Consider the following 17,595-nt stretch of genomic DNA (forward strand, 5'->3'; position numbering starts at 1 on the left):
ACCGCTTCTGGCGAACGATCAGCGTCGCGACGACGCGCGACGGCCGCGAGGCTCCGGGGCGCGTCGGCAGCCGCCAGTGCGATATCGCCGTTTGGCTGATACGGAACACCGTCGGCCTGACAATCGTTCGTATGGCGGTCGGACGAGGACCGAACGCGGTCGTTCTCCGCGTTAATACGCATTGCAAAACGTAAGTGTCTTGTGAGCGATGATGGTGGCGGAGGAGCAGACGACGTCGCGATGCCGACGTCAAGGGATTATTTCTCAATAGAATTGTTCGTAGAATGATCCCGGATTTGCTTCGGAATGGCCTTGAGCTGACGAAGTGATCCCGGATACTTCTTTTTCTTTGCACAAATATTTAATTTCTCCCTTCCCGGAAGGGTTGGTCAATCGAATCTCTCGTTACGATTCGCGAATCCGAGCAATGCTCCCCGAGTGGATGTCGGGATGTCAGAAAGGTGAAACCGTCTCTTCCGGTGGGGCTCGTTCATGCCTTGGGATCGATGCAATGAAATAATCTCGGCACGGCGTAATTATTTGCGAACTTAAGCGCGAGTCCGTTTAATTGAGTTGCTCACACGATGATGGCTACAAGAATCTGATATTTTTTGATTGAGGTAAAGAGACGATTTTGAATTTTTTCTTCGTCACAATTCGGGATTGTTCCTTCGGGAACGTTCCTTAGCGAATCTGCCGAATTGATTAACTAAATGTACGAGTCGCTGTACAATCATAATCGATGTTCCTCAAGTCAATAGTATGATTGAAGTCACTCTCCAGAAGCAGCAGAGAACTCGACGAGGTCAACTCGTTAACTGTCGCGTTCTTATCGAAACAGGTCGCCCGCAGTTATTACGTGCTATTTAACGCCACAGCTGAATGCAACTTTCTCACATCTGGACGGAAATAATTCCGGATGTCATTATTGCTGGCTTTGTATCTCGGCGATACCATTCGCGCCTCGGGAAGGTGGGTTGAATAATTGATCGCGGCACGCTCGGGAGTCGGGAGATTTGGTGAATTGTTAAACGCGACCTTCGACCAGATAATGCATCGTTGAATTTTTGACAAACGAGCTTTTAATGTGATCAATACTTTCATTTTGCTGTCATTTGAGACGCGCGTTAATGTCATGCATAATTTTACTTTTTAATTTATGCGAAATTGATTTTTAGAATTTCAAATCTAGATCACGAAACGAAGCATATTGCAATTAATGTGCAACTTTAGGATGCCACACGTAAAAAAATCCACATTTGCAATTTGTTTAGCGACATTCGATTCTGCATAATTTTTGCAAATAATTTTATACATATAGGAAGACACTTTGATGAATCAGTGATATTTTTAAAATTTTTTTTTACCAAAATTCGATTTATTTTTCAACATAATCTTCTTTCAAAAAAATCACTGATTTATCAAACTATCTTCGTACGTATGAATGGTATTCCTTTAAGATCGAAGAGTTCAATTAATATCACCGCGCTTTATTCTTTTTTTGAAGACTTGAGAGAAAATGAGTCTGCAAATAAATGTCTTAACTTCAAGATTGACTGTCTCAAGTTTTCCATCATTATCCAGTTTATCGTTTCAAAATTGAAAGATTCTCTATCACGTCAGCGACGTAATCCGTTTTCTTCTAATGAACCTGAGAAATGGGATTTAAATGAAATTTTCAAATTAAGATGAGAATAAATGGGAATTAAATGCGATTTTCTCATTAAGATTGAGTTCTTCAAATTATTAACGGAACACGGAATTAGATCACTGAACTTTTCGATCAATTTCTTTCATGCACCGAAAAAAAAAACAAAAAAAGAAGAGTTCTTTGAGGATGATCGCCTAGATGATGTCAATGAAACATCGGAATTAGAAAAACAGATAGAAAACGTTCGGACGATATCCGAAAGATCGGATCTCGTTTGTCGCCGGATCGGTTCTTTTTCCGCGACAATCAAGCGACCACGTACAGTTTCAGTCTGTAATCGTTTGTCATACGTCGGCGGTATAATCGAACACGGAAATACGTGGCTTCGTGCACATGACTCTGTCGTCCCCGTCTACGTTGCGCCACGGCGCGAAATACAAGATGAGGTTCGATATCGGAATTAAACATGCCACGCGCATGCACGCTCTTTCCCTTGTTCCCTTTTACCCCCGACACGGTGACACAGATATCCTTTTTGGGCCTTCGGAATCATTGATCTTCTGAAATCTCGTCCGAATCGGCTGCTGCGCTTCGGCTTCATTTACCCATCCGCCCTTTACTTTAAGGAAGTTGATCTGTTACCGCCAAACATCTCGATTACTTTGGTAACTGAAAAGAATTTAAGATTTTGAAATGTAACAATAAATAATCCCTTCTTTTTTTAATCTTTAGTGTGTAATTTGAATCATTTTTAAAGATTAAAATAGTTAACATTTAATGATACTGATATTAACTTACCAAGTAATGTCACAATGACGTCAAATTGATATAAAATTCAGTGAAACTTTCGAATCCTTTTTGCCTATCCGTCCTTCGCGATCATCGCTTTAAAGAAATTGATTCGATAATATTCAACGTTTCACTTTTGGAATTAAAATTTAAGATTTTGAAATATAATAATAAATAATCCTTTCTTTTAAACGTCCAATTATTTTAATCTTTGGTATATAATTTTTAAAGATTAAAATGGTTGGGCATTTATTTTATTGATTCTAATATTAACTTTCCAAATAACACGCAATGTTACAGTTAAATGATGTTAAATTGATATAAAATAAATTGACTTCGTCAAGTTTCAGTCATATTACTTCATTTTGACCTTATCATGATAAACAAATGTTACTTACTTACTTAGGTTGAAGCTTTACGAAAACGAGATAACTATGCAGTGTAATTAAAACTTAAGAAGTGGAAGCAATCTACGTCAACGACAATTTTAATTTTAACTTGAGAAAATAGCATGAAGTTTAATTAAAAATATGATTATCCTTAAGATATTTTCTTTTAAAGAAAAAATATTGTTACCATGTTAGCCGAGAAATACTTTATTAAAAATAAAACGAAATAGAAACGGATGTTATCTACAAATTCATTCCGTTCGAAAATAATTATAGCGGAAGTTTAATTAATCTGGAGAATTCAGCAAATAGTGAGACAGGGACGTCAATTAATTGCAACCTCTCTAACGTTCTATTACAGGTGGGATAAATAAGCGAAAGAATGGTATAATCATGATTCAAGCTGGAAACGACCCTGAAGAGAGTTCAGCAGCTCGGATGTCCTGTATACACTGTATACAACGGTGACACAGCTGTACACACATAGATCACAGCTATGGATATACAGAAGAAATTCCTGTGTCCCCGATTGGTAGATTATCTCGCCATCGTGGGGGCCAGGATGCCTGCTGCCTCTCGTCAGCCCGTACAGGTACAACAATTAATGCGAAATTTTAGAGTCTGTATTTGCAAAATTTTATGTAGAATTTTGGAATTATAAATTACAAATATTTTATTTAACAACACATTAAAATGTATTGAGGATTTCACAGTTTAACTTGTTTTTATATTTATGTTAAATAATGACATCTTTATGTCAATTTATATACGACGGCTTTAATATGCGTCCAATCGATTTTTTGCCAATCTATAAACTACACCTTCGAGAAATTGGAATATAAAAAAATAATTGATAAAATATTAAAATTGATTTAGGGAAAGAAAATAATTACTTTTATTTAACATAGGTCCCGGAGTTGCTACGCAGATATCCAGTGGAGGATCACAAGGATTTTCCTCTGCCTCTGGATATGGTGTACTTCTGTCAACCGGAAGGTTGCAGTAGCGTGGGACCAAAGCGCACGGCCTTACGAGAGGCAACGTCCTTTACCTTCACCCTCACCGATAAAGATTCAGGTTTGTATACGTTCTACTTGCGTCGCAGAGAGAGAGATTTTCAAGTATCCGCACCACGTTACAAATATTTTGCAAAACGCAGGAAAAACGCGTTATGGGATCTGTGTGAATTTCTATCGACCTACTGAAAGAACGGGGGTCGTGGCTGGCGGGGGAATTTCGCTCAAGAGAGAAAAATACAATACCACGTTTCGTAGAGAAAGCTGGAGGAAAAGCATGGAGAGAAGCACGGATTCCGCTTTTTCTAGGTGAAATGGCTTATAATTATTAGCTTTCTTTTAATTTTTACATTTAATAAAAAAATTCCAATATATATATATATATATATATATATATATATATACTCGGCGAAATTATATTTTATATAGTTATAAAAAACGACGAAACTTCTTGTTTCTCAAAACGAAGAGATTCCAAAATAGTTAATTTTTTAGAAATGAAGATTCTTAAGAGATGAAGATTCTTGTTTTAAACAATCCGAATGATTCGCGCGTATACAATTTGCACCCGACAGATTGTCCCATTTATAAGACTGTATCTCTAGCCGTTTGTTATAGCGACTATAGGAGCAGTGCAGTGGGTCCTAGTGACTCTGAGAAAGATTGCTCTAGTAGCAGGAGAGATTCGGACACCCCGCAGGTACCCCACGCCCCGAGATTAGAATTCATCGCACCGAGTGGAGATAGCGAGAGCGGCGGCAGTCATTCTCCTTCGCCACGTGCATCTCGAAGACGTCAGGTTGATACCACTGACTAATATAACAGCATTAGAAACAGTTCTTTATTGACCCTTTTAGTTTTTTCGAGTCTATTTGATCCAAAATGTCATTTATTTTCTTACTAATATTTTATTTTAAACTTTTTTCTCTGATATTTGATCCTTCATCCGTTAATGTAATTTAAGATTCTCTTTCTGTGAAAATTTTTTACTTCTTAGTTTTTAGAATTTTTTAATTATATTGAAAATAAAAAAAAACGATATAATTGTATAGTAAATTTTAACAGATCATCAGGATTAATAATTAATTTGTATTAATTAAAAAGTATTTTAGAAGGATTGAAAACAATATATAATTTTACATAAAAACGATGTTAAAGTCCGCCAATAACAACTTTACAATATTCTCGCAGAGGGTTCGCAATCATTCCTTGACTTCACTATGCATAATTTCTCATCATCCGTTCTTCTCGATGTTCCGAGAATGTCTTTTCGTTCTGAAGAAGATCATCGACGCGTGCAACGAGAGTTTTTCGCCGCAGAAAGTGGGAGCTTCTCGACAGACCAACAGGTGTGCTCGAATTTTATCAATCCTATATAATGCTTCACAATTTCTAAAAAGGAGAAAAAAAGCGTGAAAAATTTCTATGTCAACTGAACTTCCTCCGTTACAGAGATACAGTATGGAGTGTTCTGACGGGTCAGGCTTTGGGCGACACGCCGTCTATCGTACTTCACGACGTTCGCGAAATTGAGACATGGATACTGCGTTTACTCAGCAGCCCCGTGCCCGTTCCAGCAAAGACACGCGTCGAGGTTGAGATAATATCATCGAGTCTGCAACCCCCGCTGTGTTTCGCCTTGCCGGATCATACCAGATTCTCCCTGATCGATTTTCCTCTGCACCTGCCGTTGGAACTTCTCGGCGTCGACATATGTTTGAAGGTCCTCACGCTGATCCTCTTGGAAAACAAGGTAAACAAGTGTAAAATAAATAATATTGAAAAAATATAAAATGTATTCTTCTAATTCTTCTAATTATTATTATTGTATAGAATGTATATTTTTCATTAAAGCGCCTTTTTTGTACCTTAAACATCCAGAGTTAAAATTTCAAAACAGAATAATATCCTTCCTTTCAGATTGTACTTCAGTCACGGGATTATAACGCTTTATCCATGTCGGTCATGGCGTTTGTCACGATGATCTATCCGTTGGAATACATGTTTCCCGCAATACCCTTACTTCCCACGTGCATGAGCTGCGCGGAACAATTGCTGCTCGCTCCGACTCCCTTTGTGATTGGAATACCTGCGTCCTTCCTATTGTACAAAAAGAACTTCAAGATGCCCGATGATATCTGGCTGGTAGACTTAGATAGCAATAAGATAACGGCGCCAGGCGCTTTGGGTGAAGACAATTTGCCGCCTTTGCCGGAACCAGAGGGTACCATTTTGAAGAATCATTTGAAGCAGGTAATGAGATTCTTGTCAGCAATTAAGCGGCGATATACATATACACTTTCGTTATTACGAAGCTGACTGATGAAGAGTATTTAATGACTCTTTACCCTCATCACAGGCAATGCAACTGATGGATCAAGTTGGCTCTAGTGTAAATATTTTACTAATTCTCAGTCCGCTTAGTGGCGTATCCCTTATTTCGTAGTTAGTCGCATGCATGACTTATCACGTTTAGAGTCATATAGAATCAGGTTGATGACAGCCGCACACATTTGCTAATGCTATAAAATAATATTGTAAATAATTACAAGTAGCAAATATAAATTAGAGAGATCCACAAAAGATTGATGGTTTGCTTCTCAAGAACTAGAAATCGATATCGAAAAATTCTTTTCATAACGTTCGCCACTTTTTGTTTGTAGATAATTTATTAGTCGAAGTAGAAGTAGAAGCAGCAACTAGCAACGAAGTAGCAATGAGCAACAAGCATTGTAACGAACTGTTAATTTACTCTGACGAATTTCTAGGCGATGGCCAGTATGTCAGGCCCTCCATTGCCCCCGCAAGACATTTCGATGCGTCTGTCTTTTCAGGCGCCGAGCAGAAGAGAAAGCTCAACCTCCCATCTTTCCAGTTTAAGGTATGTCAATATAATTACCTATTGTCTTTTAATGAAACCTATATCGTAAATCTATACAATAAAATTATTAATAATAATATAAAAATGAAATTTTGACTACAGAATGTAGTTGAAAAATGATTTATGCTTTTCTTTGAATAAAAATTATCGACAGATATATTTATTTATCAATTGTAAAGTACCGCCACTACTTAAACTTTAAATATTTTTACAATGCTGAATGCTACCAATAAAAATACTACCAATAAACCCTACAGTGTAGCTTCGACGAAGCACAGGCCAAGCATCGATCAGTGCTCACATGTTCAGCACACTCCGTTGAATTCGTCTAGCATGAGCTCATCATCGAGTCCACCTCGTCGGCCGTCAATGTCACAGACGATCGGTGGATCCGGACCAGCCGGTCCGTATCCGCCGAAGGTGACCGGACAGAGCCCGGCACCTTTCAATCCCTTCATCTACGGAAACGACGTGGATTCAGTAGACATTGCCACGCGGGTCGCTATGGTGCGATTCTTTAACTCACAGAACCTATTGGCCAACTTCACCGAACACACTCGCACCCTGCGACTATACCCCCGGCCAGTGGTAGCCTTCCAAATCAACTCGTTCCTTCGCTCGCGACCCAGGAAGAGCAGCTTCCTCAACAGATTCGCGCGCACGCAGGCAGTCGAGTTTTTGGCCGAATGGTCCCTCACGCCAAGCAATGTGGCCTTCCTCCGGGTGCAGACCGGGGTGTTCGACCCAGCGCAAATCGGCGACAAGCCGCGCTGGTACGCGACCAATCTCGAGCCAATCTACTTTCCCGTCTGGGATTCCGGTAGCTCGCTGGCGAACGCCCTGAAAGCGATGAGGGAACACGAGACTCAGCCTACAGACGAAAGCGGCTCCGATTCTGAGGGCGCCGAAAGCACCAGCTCCTCTTATTCCTCCCTGAGCGATTTCGTTTCTGAGATGGCATCATCAGATTTATCACCGGGTGAGTGTTTTATAAAAAAGTAAAAAGGGTACTCAATGTTAAAAATTTAAATTACAAATTATATTAAAGTAGTGAAGCATTTTAACATTTATACAATTAAAATATTTTTAAATAAAAAAAATTTTATATTCTATTAAAGTGAATTTTAGTTCAAGTATTTTTATTGTTCAATTACTTTTCGCAGGGTACAATTGCCCGCAAGTGAGTCAGCCTCAACAAATGTCGCTCTCAGTGGATCCGAAGAACGTTTACAATCCACCAAGTTCTTTGCAATATCCCGGGGTGGAGGAAGACTCACCGATACGACCCGAGAGTCCGCCGAGCACGTCTTCTAGTCACAGTGATCTCAGTAGCCCGAGCTTTAACAGGAACTCCGAGCTTGAGTTGAATCCAAAAATTCTCGAGGGTTCGCAATCTACTAACGTAAGTACACAAACTTTTTCCCTGACTCCTTCTCTTGTTTTTTTTCCTTCTCTTTTTTTAAATGCACTATTTTCTATATGCTAAATGATACTTTATATTTCATGTAATTATAGTTTACATCGTATGACATAAATCATGTCGCATGCACGACATCAGAATTAAAAAATTAAAAATAACGAAAATCTCTTGGTTCCGTAACATGTAATCCATTAATAGGATTTCAATTTTATAATAATAGGTAACAGATATAATATCATTAAAGATTTCACATACATCGAATTAAAATAAAAAATTCGTAGATATTTTTCAATTCTATAAATCGGCACACAATAATTTCGATTCGTGCATAAATACGATATCTACGAAATACTTTCATAACGTGTTACGTTAAATCTTGAAATGGCATCTCCGGTGTGCGCTAACGGATAGCTTGATTATAGGATAAAGAGGAGGGTGGTAGCTTTGAGTCAGACTCCGCGTCGACAATAACACCGCGCACTATCCTGAGCGCACAAAGTTCGGTAGGACAGTTCACAGGGATAAGCATGGGATCTTTAGGCACTCAATCTTCGCTCAACGAAACTGAACGTCCTACCACACCTCACAGGACCTCGCGTATCAGTAGATATGTCACTCCTGTGAGTCATCTTCATATGTACCTTTAATTCTGTCACTTTCGAATATCTCCTCGAGAGTGTCACTTTGGGATGTGTTCAGTTTAACGTTTGCAACATTCACATGCATCATTTCATCCTTATTTAACATTGGATGACGACAAAGGTGAAATGATGCTCGCAAGCGTTGCTTGCGAACGTTAAGTGGAACGCATCCTTGGTATCATTTGGGGGTTGATGCATGATAGAATGAAATCGAATTGGATACTGAAGGGAATAATTTCCAGGGAGTGTGTGAAATGTTTGCCTATCACTCTCTCATCTTTTTCTCTCTTTCTTTTCTTAATTCATATTTCTCGTTAAAAATATTGTTTGAGGAGAATGTTAAAGCTTCTCGTCTCTGTTTTGCATTTTATTTTAAAGGTGCATTATTGTTTTTACGATTAATTGACATTCGTTTTATGAGATATATTCATTGTTTGAGTATTCTTTGCACGTTCGCCTTTGACAACACAAACATTATGGTAAACCCCATTCACGTCCCATAGCTGGCATTAAGTATGTGATTGCGAGAAGTTTATATATATAGTTGTCTGATCTTCAATCTATATTTTCGCACCATTTCTTCTTAGCATGAAACGAACGAATGAGATTTATTATGATACGCATATTCTTTTCATGTTATTCTTTGAAGGTACGTTATTGTATTGATGCTAGTGTCTATTTCTCATCCACACATAAAACATATATGAAACATACATCTACAGATACATTTACATATTCATCTTTTCATCTTCTTGTCGATACACGTCTACGAATCATGTTTCATTGATTTTAAAATGATCGTAAGAAACACGATTTTGATCTTTTCAACACATGTATATGCAGTATACACAGAGATAATGCACTATTTAAATTACAGTGAAAAGTACGGCTCTTTTTGTAGTTATTACTTGTATTTTCAAATACAAATTGTTTTATTTAGACCTAAATCTATACTATTTCAACGTGACGTCTTCTATTGAAGCATGACTAACTTTATTACTCATATCTTGAATCTTGAAATCTTGACTATGATAGATATTTATTAAATCTTGTGTTAATTATAAATGTGTAATATTTTCAGAAAAAAAAAACACTCTTTTTAGTATAAAAGTTGGAGTTCTTTCTGCTGCAATCCCGTGTGCCTTAAAAGTTTTCTATTGATATAAAATTGTGATATATAATGAATTTATTAATAATAATTTCCCAGAAGCAACGTTATTATACAAGCATTTTTCTACTTTCAATTGACTTTTTTCGAGAAAAGAATTTTTCAGAGACATGCGGGATTATTGATGATTTGAACCCCCGATTTTCTCATTATTTTCTAATAAAAAGATTGTCTGTTTTTTCATAGCAATTGAGAACAATTATAAACGTTCACGTACTTTTTTCCAGGTACCACCCACGGGACCGGGTCTACAGCGTCAGCCAAGCGTTGGCAACGTCCTGGTGAGAGCCTCCAGCTTTAATACCGTTGGTGGGCCTCTCCTGCCACGACAGATAAGCGCGGTCACCACCACCGAGCTTCAGCATCACGAAGCGATGCAGCTTCAACGTCAGGCATCGGCAGGATCAACGGTCATGCAGAAATCTAGCAATGATAATTTAGTGCAACGGCAAAACAGCGGTGGCAGCGGCAATAGCACCGCTACCGGAAACGGTGTTCTTCGACAGGGCTCGCAGGGTTCTCTGTTCGAGCAGATTGCTAGCCAGGCGAAAGACTTAATGCGCGAAACTAGACAGAGCAGCCAGGATGGGCTACTTGCACACATGGACAAGGTGAAGCATGCGTGATAATAAAATATTTGGTCCAATTGCTTCTCTAGCACAATTTACTAGTACAATATTGGTCCAATATGTTCTTAATATATGACTCTCTGTTTAAGTGCAATCGTCAATAAATTGCTACTAATATTCGTTTTCTAGTTTTATTGAATCAATTGTGTATGTCATATTTTATTATAAATGCGACAGTAGTTATTTATTTATTTAATTTTCTATTTATCACAGCTGAAGCAAGCAAAAGAAAAAATTACAGAGGCAAGCGAAGACAGTCTATTCGCGCCATTGGAGCAAGTACGTTTTTGTGAAATGTTACGTTATACATAAAATATATAAAATTGAAATGTATGCTTATTTGTCTTCTTTTTTCTAAATCATAGTTGACGCAACAAACGAAGAAAGCGGTGGGTGAGGCCACCAAGTCAGTGCAAGAGGTATCGAAAACCGCGCTGGAGGCGAGTAAAACCGCGGCGGGTGTTAGTAAAAATACTCTGGATGATCTGACGTACGTCGGCAAGAGCACATTAGGAGATTTGACAAAAAGTGCTAAAGAAGCCGCCGCAAAGAAAGGCTTGCTCAAGGTATGTGAGTAGTATCTTAGTTCTGATAGAGTCGCGCTGAAGCATCTTAAATCTTTTGCGCTGATCTTCGAAATTGGTTTATCGAATGCAATCTTTACATTTGCTTTTAGGGTCTTGGAGAGTCGCAACAATCACCCACACATTCGCCGCAATCTCCCAATACGCAGCAGCGGAAGGATTCGATCAGTAATCAATTAGTCGCGTCTGATTCTCGAGGTGGGGTTGGACGAGACTTTTTCAGCAATATTAGCAGCGATCTGAACGGCTTCGCCGCACAGACCAGCAGCATGTTCAGCGATTTATTCGGTATGTTTCGCAATCTTACTTTCAATCACTATCAAACTGCAATATATTAATATTATAATTTATAAAATTCTGCACTTTAAAAAATGTCGGTGTGGATTTAAAATCCCTGGTGTTTCTATCAATACCATAATAAAATGTGAATTTAAAACACATGATGTTAAAACATATCATGTTAGTGTTAAAATTAACGAATTTTATCTCTCCGTCTCTTAAAAAAAATATTTTTTATTCGATATTAAACCTTTTATTAAAATCTATAGTTTACTAAAATTATTATAAATGCACACTCTAAAAAATATCGAAATTATTCGATTTCCAGGTAGTAAAAATAATTCCAATCGAGGCAGTAGCTTCTTTCCACAAAATCAGAAATCGAAAGAAAAGACCAATCCAATTCTTGGACCATTTCCTAAAGGTAAATGATAATATCAAACCATTTCTAATTAAATTCTTACATTTAAAGATAAAATTCAGAACAATGCGAACGTTTATTAACAATTGTAGGAAAAACAGGATTGGTGGAGCGTTCCTCGTTAATAAAACATTCTACACACAAAGTTAATCAAGAAGACGCGCAGAGAATGCAAAACGCAGAACGTTCCAGCACAAATAGTGACAATCAAGCCTTTTTAAATGATGCAAGTATTCGCAAATGTTACATGAAAAACAAACAATTGTGCTTAATTTTATGGTCTTTCGGTGGAATTTTTAGGTGGTGACGCAAGTGTTGGCTGGCGAAGGTGTTGGTTGGCTCAAATTGAACAGATTAAAGAAATTAATGGAGGATGAAAATTATCGGGATTTAGTTGTAACAAAGCTAAATAAGGGTCTTAATAGGAAGATCAGTCCGAACGATCACATTGACGATGTGGTAAATTTTAAATATATCAATTAGATAAAGTACTATTATTAAACTGACATTTTTCTACTTCGAAATAAATAGAACACTGTTTGATTATGTTATGTGTCTGCTTTAATTTCTCACCAGGCCATATCAAAGCCCGTGTATAAGGGAATGTTAAAGTGCCTTCAAGCAGTAACGCACGGTCTCGCGCATACGTATAATAATTTCGGACTAGGCGGGATGGCTTCTGTCTTTCAACTGATGGAAATCGCTCATACACATTACTGGAGTAAAGATCTGTCCGAAGGTAGCGGCTTCGACAGCTCTCTGATGTCGCAGGTACAATAAAAAAAAACACTCTTTTAATGTAGCATAATTCAAAATTCATCTTTAATTTTTTAAATACTTTCATATTATGTGTATATGTGTATATGATTTTTGATGTTCGATGATGAAAGAAAGCGCTCATTTCGCAGGCGTCTAGCCCATTCGGTAGCAGAGAAAATCTAAAATCCCCGCAATCCCCGAATCAACCTGACTTCATGGATCCTACGCAAAAATCGGGTACGTCTTTGAGCACACTATCGATAAAAAATTTCTATCAATTCTTAATTTATTAAGATATATTTTTTATTGAAAATTTTGATATTTAATGTTTTTAATGATTCAATATTATCGCGATATTAAATAAGATTAATTTCATATAACTTTGTTAATTTTGGAATAGACATAGAATTGATTGATCAAAGAAATGTAACTCAACAATTTAAATAAATATACAAAAATTAGTAATTAATTATTTTTTAAAAATATTAGAACTACCGCAAGTGCATTTGGATGTGCCACAGGCACCATCGGCGGGGGATACAAGCCAATCGACGACCGACATGTTCCTGGACATGTTCACAAAGAAAGGAAAATTTCTAAGCAAGCTCACTTCATTCGACTCGGAGGTAGAAAGAATTTTTTTAGTGTACAAATATATTTCGATATCTTAAGCTCAAATTTCAAGTTGGTTAGTAGTCCTACTTGGGTGTCGCAATGATCCTGCAGGCGTGATCAATATAATTGTTGAAACTGGTAAAAATACCATCTCCTCCCCCCGTCCTAAACAGACGAGAAATACTACTTCTTCTTTTCTTTTTTTATTAGAGAATGTATTATTCGGCCTGGCAGTTTCTTTGACGGTCCTTTTAAAGCTAGTAAACATGAAGAGAGAAAAAAAGCATCACAAAAATGCTCAATTTTCGATTGTAACATGCAACGCACACGTGTTTTGTCATGTGTTTTTTTAGAGTGGGCGGGGTGGTGGAACGGGGAGCAGCGAAGCTTTATCCACTGACGGAGGTAGCATTATCACTAATCCTGCTTTTCGGCAAGCGCACCAAGCTTCCTTCCGAAGCACCGTGTCTGATAGCGAGGTCGAGCAAGGCAATGTAAATTATCTATATTGAATTAATATAATCTTACATAGTTGTTAGATACATCTGGTAGAGAGCAACGCACACATCGCTAGTAGCACCGTTCATTCCCGTAAAATAGATGCCCGACAACGCAAAACTCATTGGAATGTCTGTTAATCGCGCGTTAACAATTTCAAATTGAATTGTACGGTTAACACATTCTTTAGGAGAAAGAGTCCTTAGACTGACTCGGATGTGTAACATATATCGCACAACAGAAACTTTTCGTAGTTTCGAATTCTCGAATTGCATCGATATCTCGGCATTCATCAGACAGGAACACTGGACGCTGACAGATCGCATAGAAAATCATTATCGAAGGGTAACAATATCGCGTTTCGCTGTAATTTAAATTATTATCATATTAAAAAAAAATCAATGTCTTGTTTGTGATGTTACTAGGTTTCTTCCGTGATTCTTGTGCGTGCAAGCGAGCTACCTTTTGACTTTAGAAGGTGGCATCGTATTGCAGTTAACTAGATGGAATGCTCTAATCTCTATGATCTCGACAAATGTTGATAGAAGATATTGACCGGTATTCATAATCGATTTTTATTTTAAGACCATCTTAAATAATGTCTTAAGATGCTAATACGGTTTATCCAATCTTGAGACTGTACTTAAGGTTTTAAATATAAGAATTGACTATGAATACTGGTCATAATTTCGGACTGTTTTATTAAAGTCTTCATGATTTAATCAAAAATTATCTCTAAAACGCTATTAACTTTACTCTTACACGGTTCTGTGATTTCAGTTTCCTCGACAGGGCAAGCAGCGTTCCGGCAGCGTCTGGTCCAGCAAGTCGTCTTTAAGCACCGGATTCCGGTATCACGGCGGAAGTTTGATACCTACCACAACGTTACCAAGTCCGGAAACTGCGAGAACGTATCTCTTTGAAGGTACAATAAATGCATAATAATTTACAAGTGATATCTAAAGATTGACGATTTTCTCGTCGATATTTTATTATCATTTTATTATCGCAATTTTCACTCTAGGTTTAGTGGGGAAAGACAGATCATCTCTGTGGGACGAAATGCAATTCTGGGAGGACGCCTTTTTGGACGCCGTCTCGCAGGAACGCGACATGATGGGCATGGATCAAGGACCCGGAGAAATGGTGGAGAGGTAAAAAAATAACCAAACGAGCGAAAATTACATCAAAAGAACAATTTTACTGAAATATCTAAAAGTGCTAGATTCATATCTGAAAATAATTTTGTTGGATTATCAAAATGATTACGCAGAAAATTCAAGTATGATGAGTAATGCTGCAAAAAGTTTTAATATTCTAGCAATTATTTTGAATGTTCTACATAATATTTTGATGATCTGGAAAATTAATTTCAGATCTATATTTAGCTAAATATTTTAGTAAAACCAATTTTTCCTTGGATGGAGATAGCCACATATAATCTTCTTCAATTGATTCAAAATTAGAAATTGAAAAGTTTTTTATATGTATAATGTTAGATATATTAATCAATACATGTATACATAAATAGATATAATAAAAACTTTTAAAATTATTATTAAAACACGTTGCGGGCGTGATACAGATACAAGAGTTTGAGTGAAAGCGAAAGACGAAGGTTGGAACACGAGGAGGACAGATTGCTGTGCACTTTGCTGCACAATCTCACCGCCGTACTGGTGATGTTAAACGTTGATAAGAACGAGCTGAAGCGGAAGGTACGGAGACTGTTGGGCAAGAGTCACATCGGCCTCATCTACAGCCAGGAACTGAATCTACTTCTCGACCAAATAAACAATCTCGTGAGTATCGGTCGTGCGACCGGTTAACAATCTCGATGCGCTAAGAACGTAGACCTTCTTCTTCTATAGCACGGAAACGATATCGACCTGAAGCCCTTAACATCCCGGCAAATGCACCGGCAATCGTTCACCGTGCACTCGGGGGTCGACGCCGAGGGCGACCTGCGCTTCCTCGAGGTTCGCCACGATGGTCTCGTGCTGAGATCGGTGAACGGCGTAATAGTCGAGCGATGGTGGTATGAGCGCGTGGTCAACATGACCTACAGTCCGAAGAATAAGGTTCTATGTTTGTGGAAGAAGAGTGGCGGCGATACCAAGTTACACAAGTATTATACTAAGAAGGTAGGAAAGATCCCCAGAAAGATCGAACAAGGGAAGTTCAAATAAACGAAAATTAAATGAAAAAGAAATGTTCCATTCTGACGCATAACGGTTGCAAAAATGTAATCTGAATCTTTTTTGGCGCAAAAAAAATTTCACTCTTAAATTTCTTCAAAATAAAGGAGGGCGAAGTCTCCTCCTAAAATAATTGACAAAAAAATTTAATAATATAATAAAAATATTGAAAAAAAACCATTGAATTTTTCCACATTCTTTGAAAACCTAATAATAATAGGTAGAGGGGGGGGGGTGAACATCTTTGAATCCACCAATGATTTATTTAGGGCACGATCTATTGTGTCTCTTTGAAAACCTAGGAACAAAAGAAATTGAACCGAAGACTCAGATTGCAGATTGAGGGATTACAAATATGATTGCAGACGGTTATAGGCGCAATCTCGCAAAGTTTTAAACAATTTGGAGAAAATGTCCGTGAATTCCAAATTGATTGATGGACGACCAGTCGAGATCAATTAGAGTTGCGTGCTGCACACTTTTGACGATGAATAAACGTCATCGATCGTTTCTTCCAGTGTAAGGACGTGTATTACTGCATTAAGGATGCAATGGAGAAGGCAGCAGCTCGCGGACGAGGCGTGAACGTGGCGAACGAGCTCGGCGGTGAGTTTCCGGTGCAGGATATGCGAACGGGCGAGGGCGGACTTCTGCAGGTCTGCATGGAAGGCGTCGGTCTCCTCTTCGCGAATAGCAAGGTATGACTCGCACTCGCGTAAAAGTCACACATTACGCTGTTATCGGAAAGAATCGAGAGCTCGACTCTCCTTCTCACTTTCTCTCTCTTTCTCTCTCTCTTTTTTTCGAGGATTGCGCATATATCTATATCTATATACCCCTCTTACATTCTACGTTCAATTGTTTGTGTTATGTTCGATCGTACATATTTATTGAGAACTTTGGTTTGAGGATTAAGTATCACTTTATACCTTCGACCGTACTACGTCTCGATTATATTACATTACGATCTTTCTAGCTATCAATTTCTAGCTGTATTGTTTATTTTTTACGACGTGTCAATGCATTTAATAATGCATTGATTTCAGCGAGATTAATTATATACGTTAGAGAATGTATTATACTACAACTGAGTTGTAGAAAAAAATATCCTTTGCTTTGGTTCAATGATCGCGATCGTAGTCTGAAGTGACAGCTAGCTTTGATACTCGTCTCGTAACAATGAACGGGCAATCCGATATTAAATAGTATTTAAAAGGAGGCATTGATTAATTAAGCAAAAAAAACCGTCAACGTTGTTTTAGTAGGATTGAAAACCTGGTCGTCGTTCAACCACTGTCTTTTTGACCATGTTCTCTTGATCATCGATCTCTTTCTCTTTTTCTCTTTCTCTATGTTATTTTTTCCATTATTGCATTGATGCAAGGACCACTCAATATTATCTCCCACTGCTAGCCACTACGATCTGCTTAATTGATTTATATCTCTGTACGTGATTCATCGCGTCCATGTGGAAGGACAAGTCGGGCTCGTCAGGTGGTTTAACTGGCGAACTTTCAATATACGTTCCAAAATCTGTGCAAAAGTTACTTTGTTGATTTACAAAGAAATACGCGAGAATTCGTACTTGCAAAGATACATATCTGTACGAAACTAGATAAAATCTACAGAAGAAATGAAGAGATATAGAAATAAACAT

General features: G+C 37.9%; 1 protein-coding gene across 8 annotated transcripts in view; it reads left to right on the forward strand.

Annotated features, from left to right (window-relative positions):
- The window catches only part of Rab3-GEF (Rab3 GDP-GTP exchange factor), a 26,233-nt gene continuing 8,638 nt past the window's right edge, over window positions 1-17,595 (forward strand). For 2 of the 8 annotated variants that reach the window (XM_011052945.2, XM_087412567.1), the window contains exons 1-29: window positions 1-190; window positions 3,191-3,421; window positions 3,738-3,906; window positions 3,989-4,154; window positions 4,464-4,644; window positions 5,037-5,194; window positions 5,298-5,598; window positions 5,766-6,098; window positions 6,205-6,237; window positions 6,614-6,726; window positions 6,984-7,705; window positions 7,890-8,128; window positions 8,569-8,766; window positions 10,183-10,566; window positions 10,798-10,863; window positions 10,950-11,150; window positions 11,261-11,456; window positions 11,776-11,871; window positions 11,961-12,094; window positions 12,169-12,327; window positions 12,445-12,639; window positions 12,777-12,864; window positions 13,117-13,253; window positions 13,596-13,736; window positions 14,521-14,665; window positions 14,765-14,894; window positions 15,326-15,542; window positions 15,612-15,884; window positions 16,457-16,636. In XM_011052945.2, coding sequence (XP_011051247.1) covers window positions 3,326-3,421; window positions 3,738-3,906; window positions 3,989-4,154; window positions 4,464-4,644; window positions 5,037-5,194; window positions 5,298-5,598; window positions 5,766-6,098; window positions 6,205-6,237; window positions 6,614-6,726; window positions 6,984-7,705; window positions 7,890-8,128; window positions 8,569-8,766; window positions 10,183-10,566; window positions 10,798-10,863; window positions 10,950-11,150; window positions 11,261-11,456; window positions 11,776-11,871; window positions 11,961-12,094; window positions 12,169-12,327; window positions 12,445-12,639; window positions 12,777-12,864; window positions 13,117-13,253; window positions 13,596-13,736; window positions 14,521-14,665; window positions 14,765-14,894; window positions 15,326-15,542; window positions 15,612-15,884; window positions 16,457-16,636 — 5,451 coding nt within the window. In that variant the 5' untranslated portion in view covers window positions 1-190; window positions 3,191-3,325. The remainder of the gene's footprint in view (window positions 191-3,190; window positions 3,422-3,737; window positions 3,907-3,988; window positions 4,155-4,463; window positions 4,645-5,036; window positions 5,195-5,297; window positions 5,599-5,765; window positions 6,099-6,204; window positions 6,238-6,613; window positions 6,727-6,983; window positions 7,706-7,889; window positions 8,129-8,568; window positions 8,767-10,182; window positions 10,567-10,797; window positions 10,864-10,949; window positions 11,151-11,260; window positions 11,457-11,775; window positions 11,872-11,960; window positions 12,095-12,168; window positions 12,328-12,444; window positions 12,640-12,776; window positions 12,865-13,116; window positions 13,254-13,595; window positions 13,737-14,520; window positions 14,666-14,764; window positions 14,895-15,325; window positions 15,543-15,611; window positions 15,885-16,456; window positions 16,637-17,595) is intronic. The other 6 variants (XM_011052938.2, XM_011052940.2, XM_011052939.2 and 3 more) reach the window with 5 other exon arrangements.

Source organism: Acromyrmex echinatior, chromosome 1, assembly GCF_024713525.1.
Source record: "Acromyrmex echinatior isolate Ae372 chromosome 1, ASM2471352v2, whole genome shotgun sequence".
Lineage (NCBI taxonomy): Eukaryota > Metazoa > Arthropoda > Insecta > Hymenoptera > Formicidae > Acromyrmex > Acromyrmex echinatior.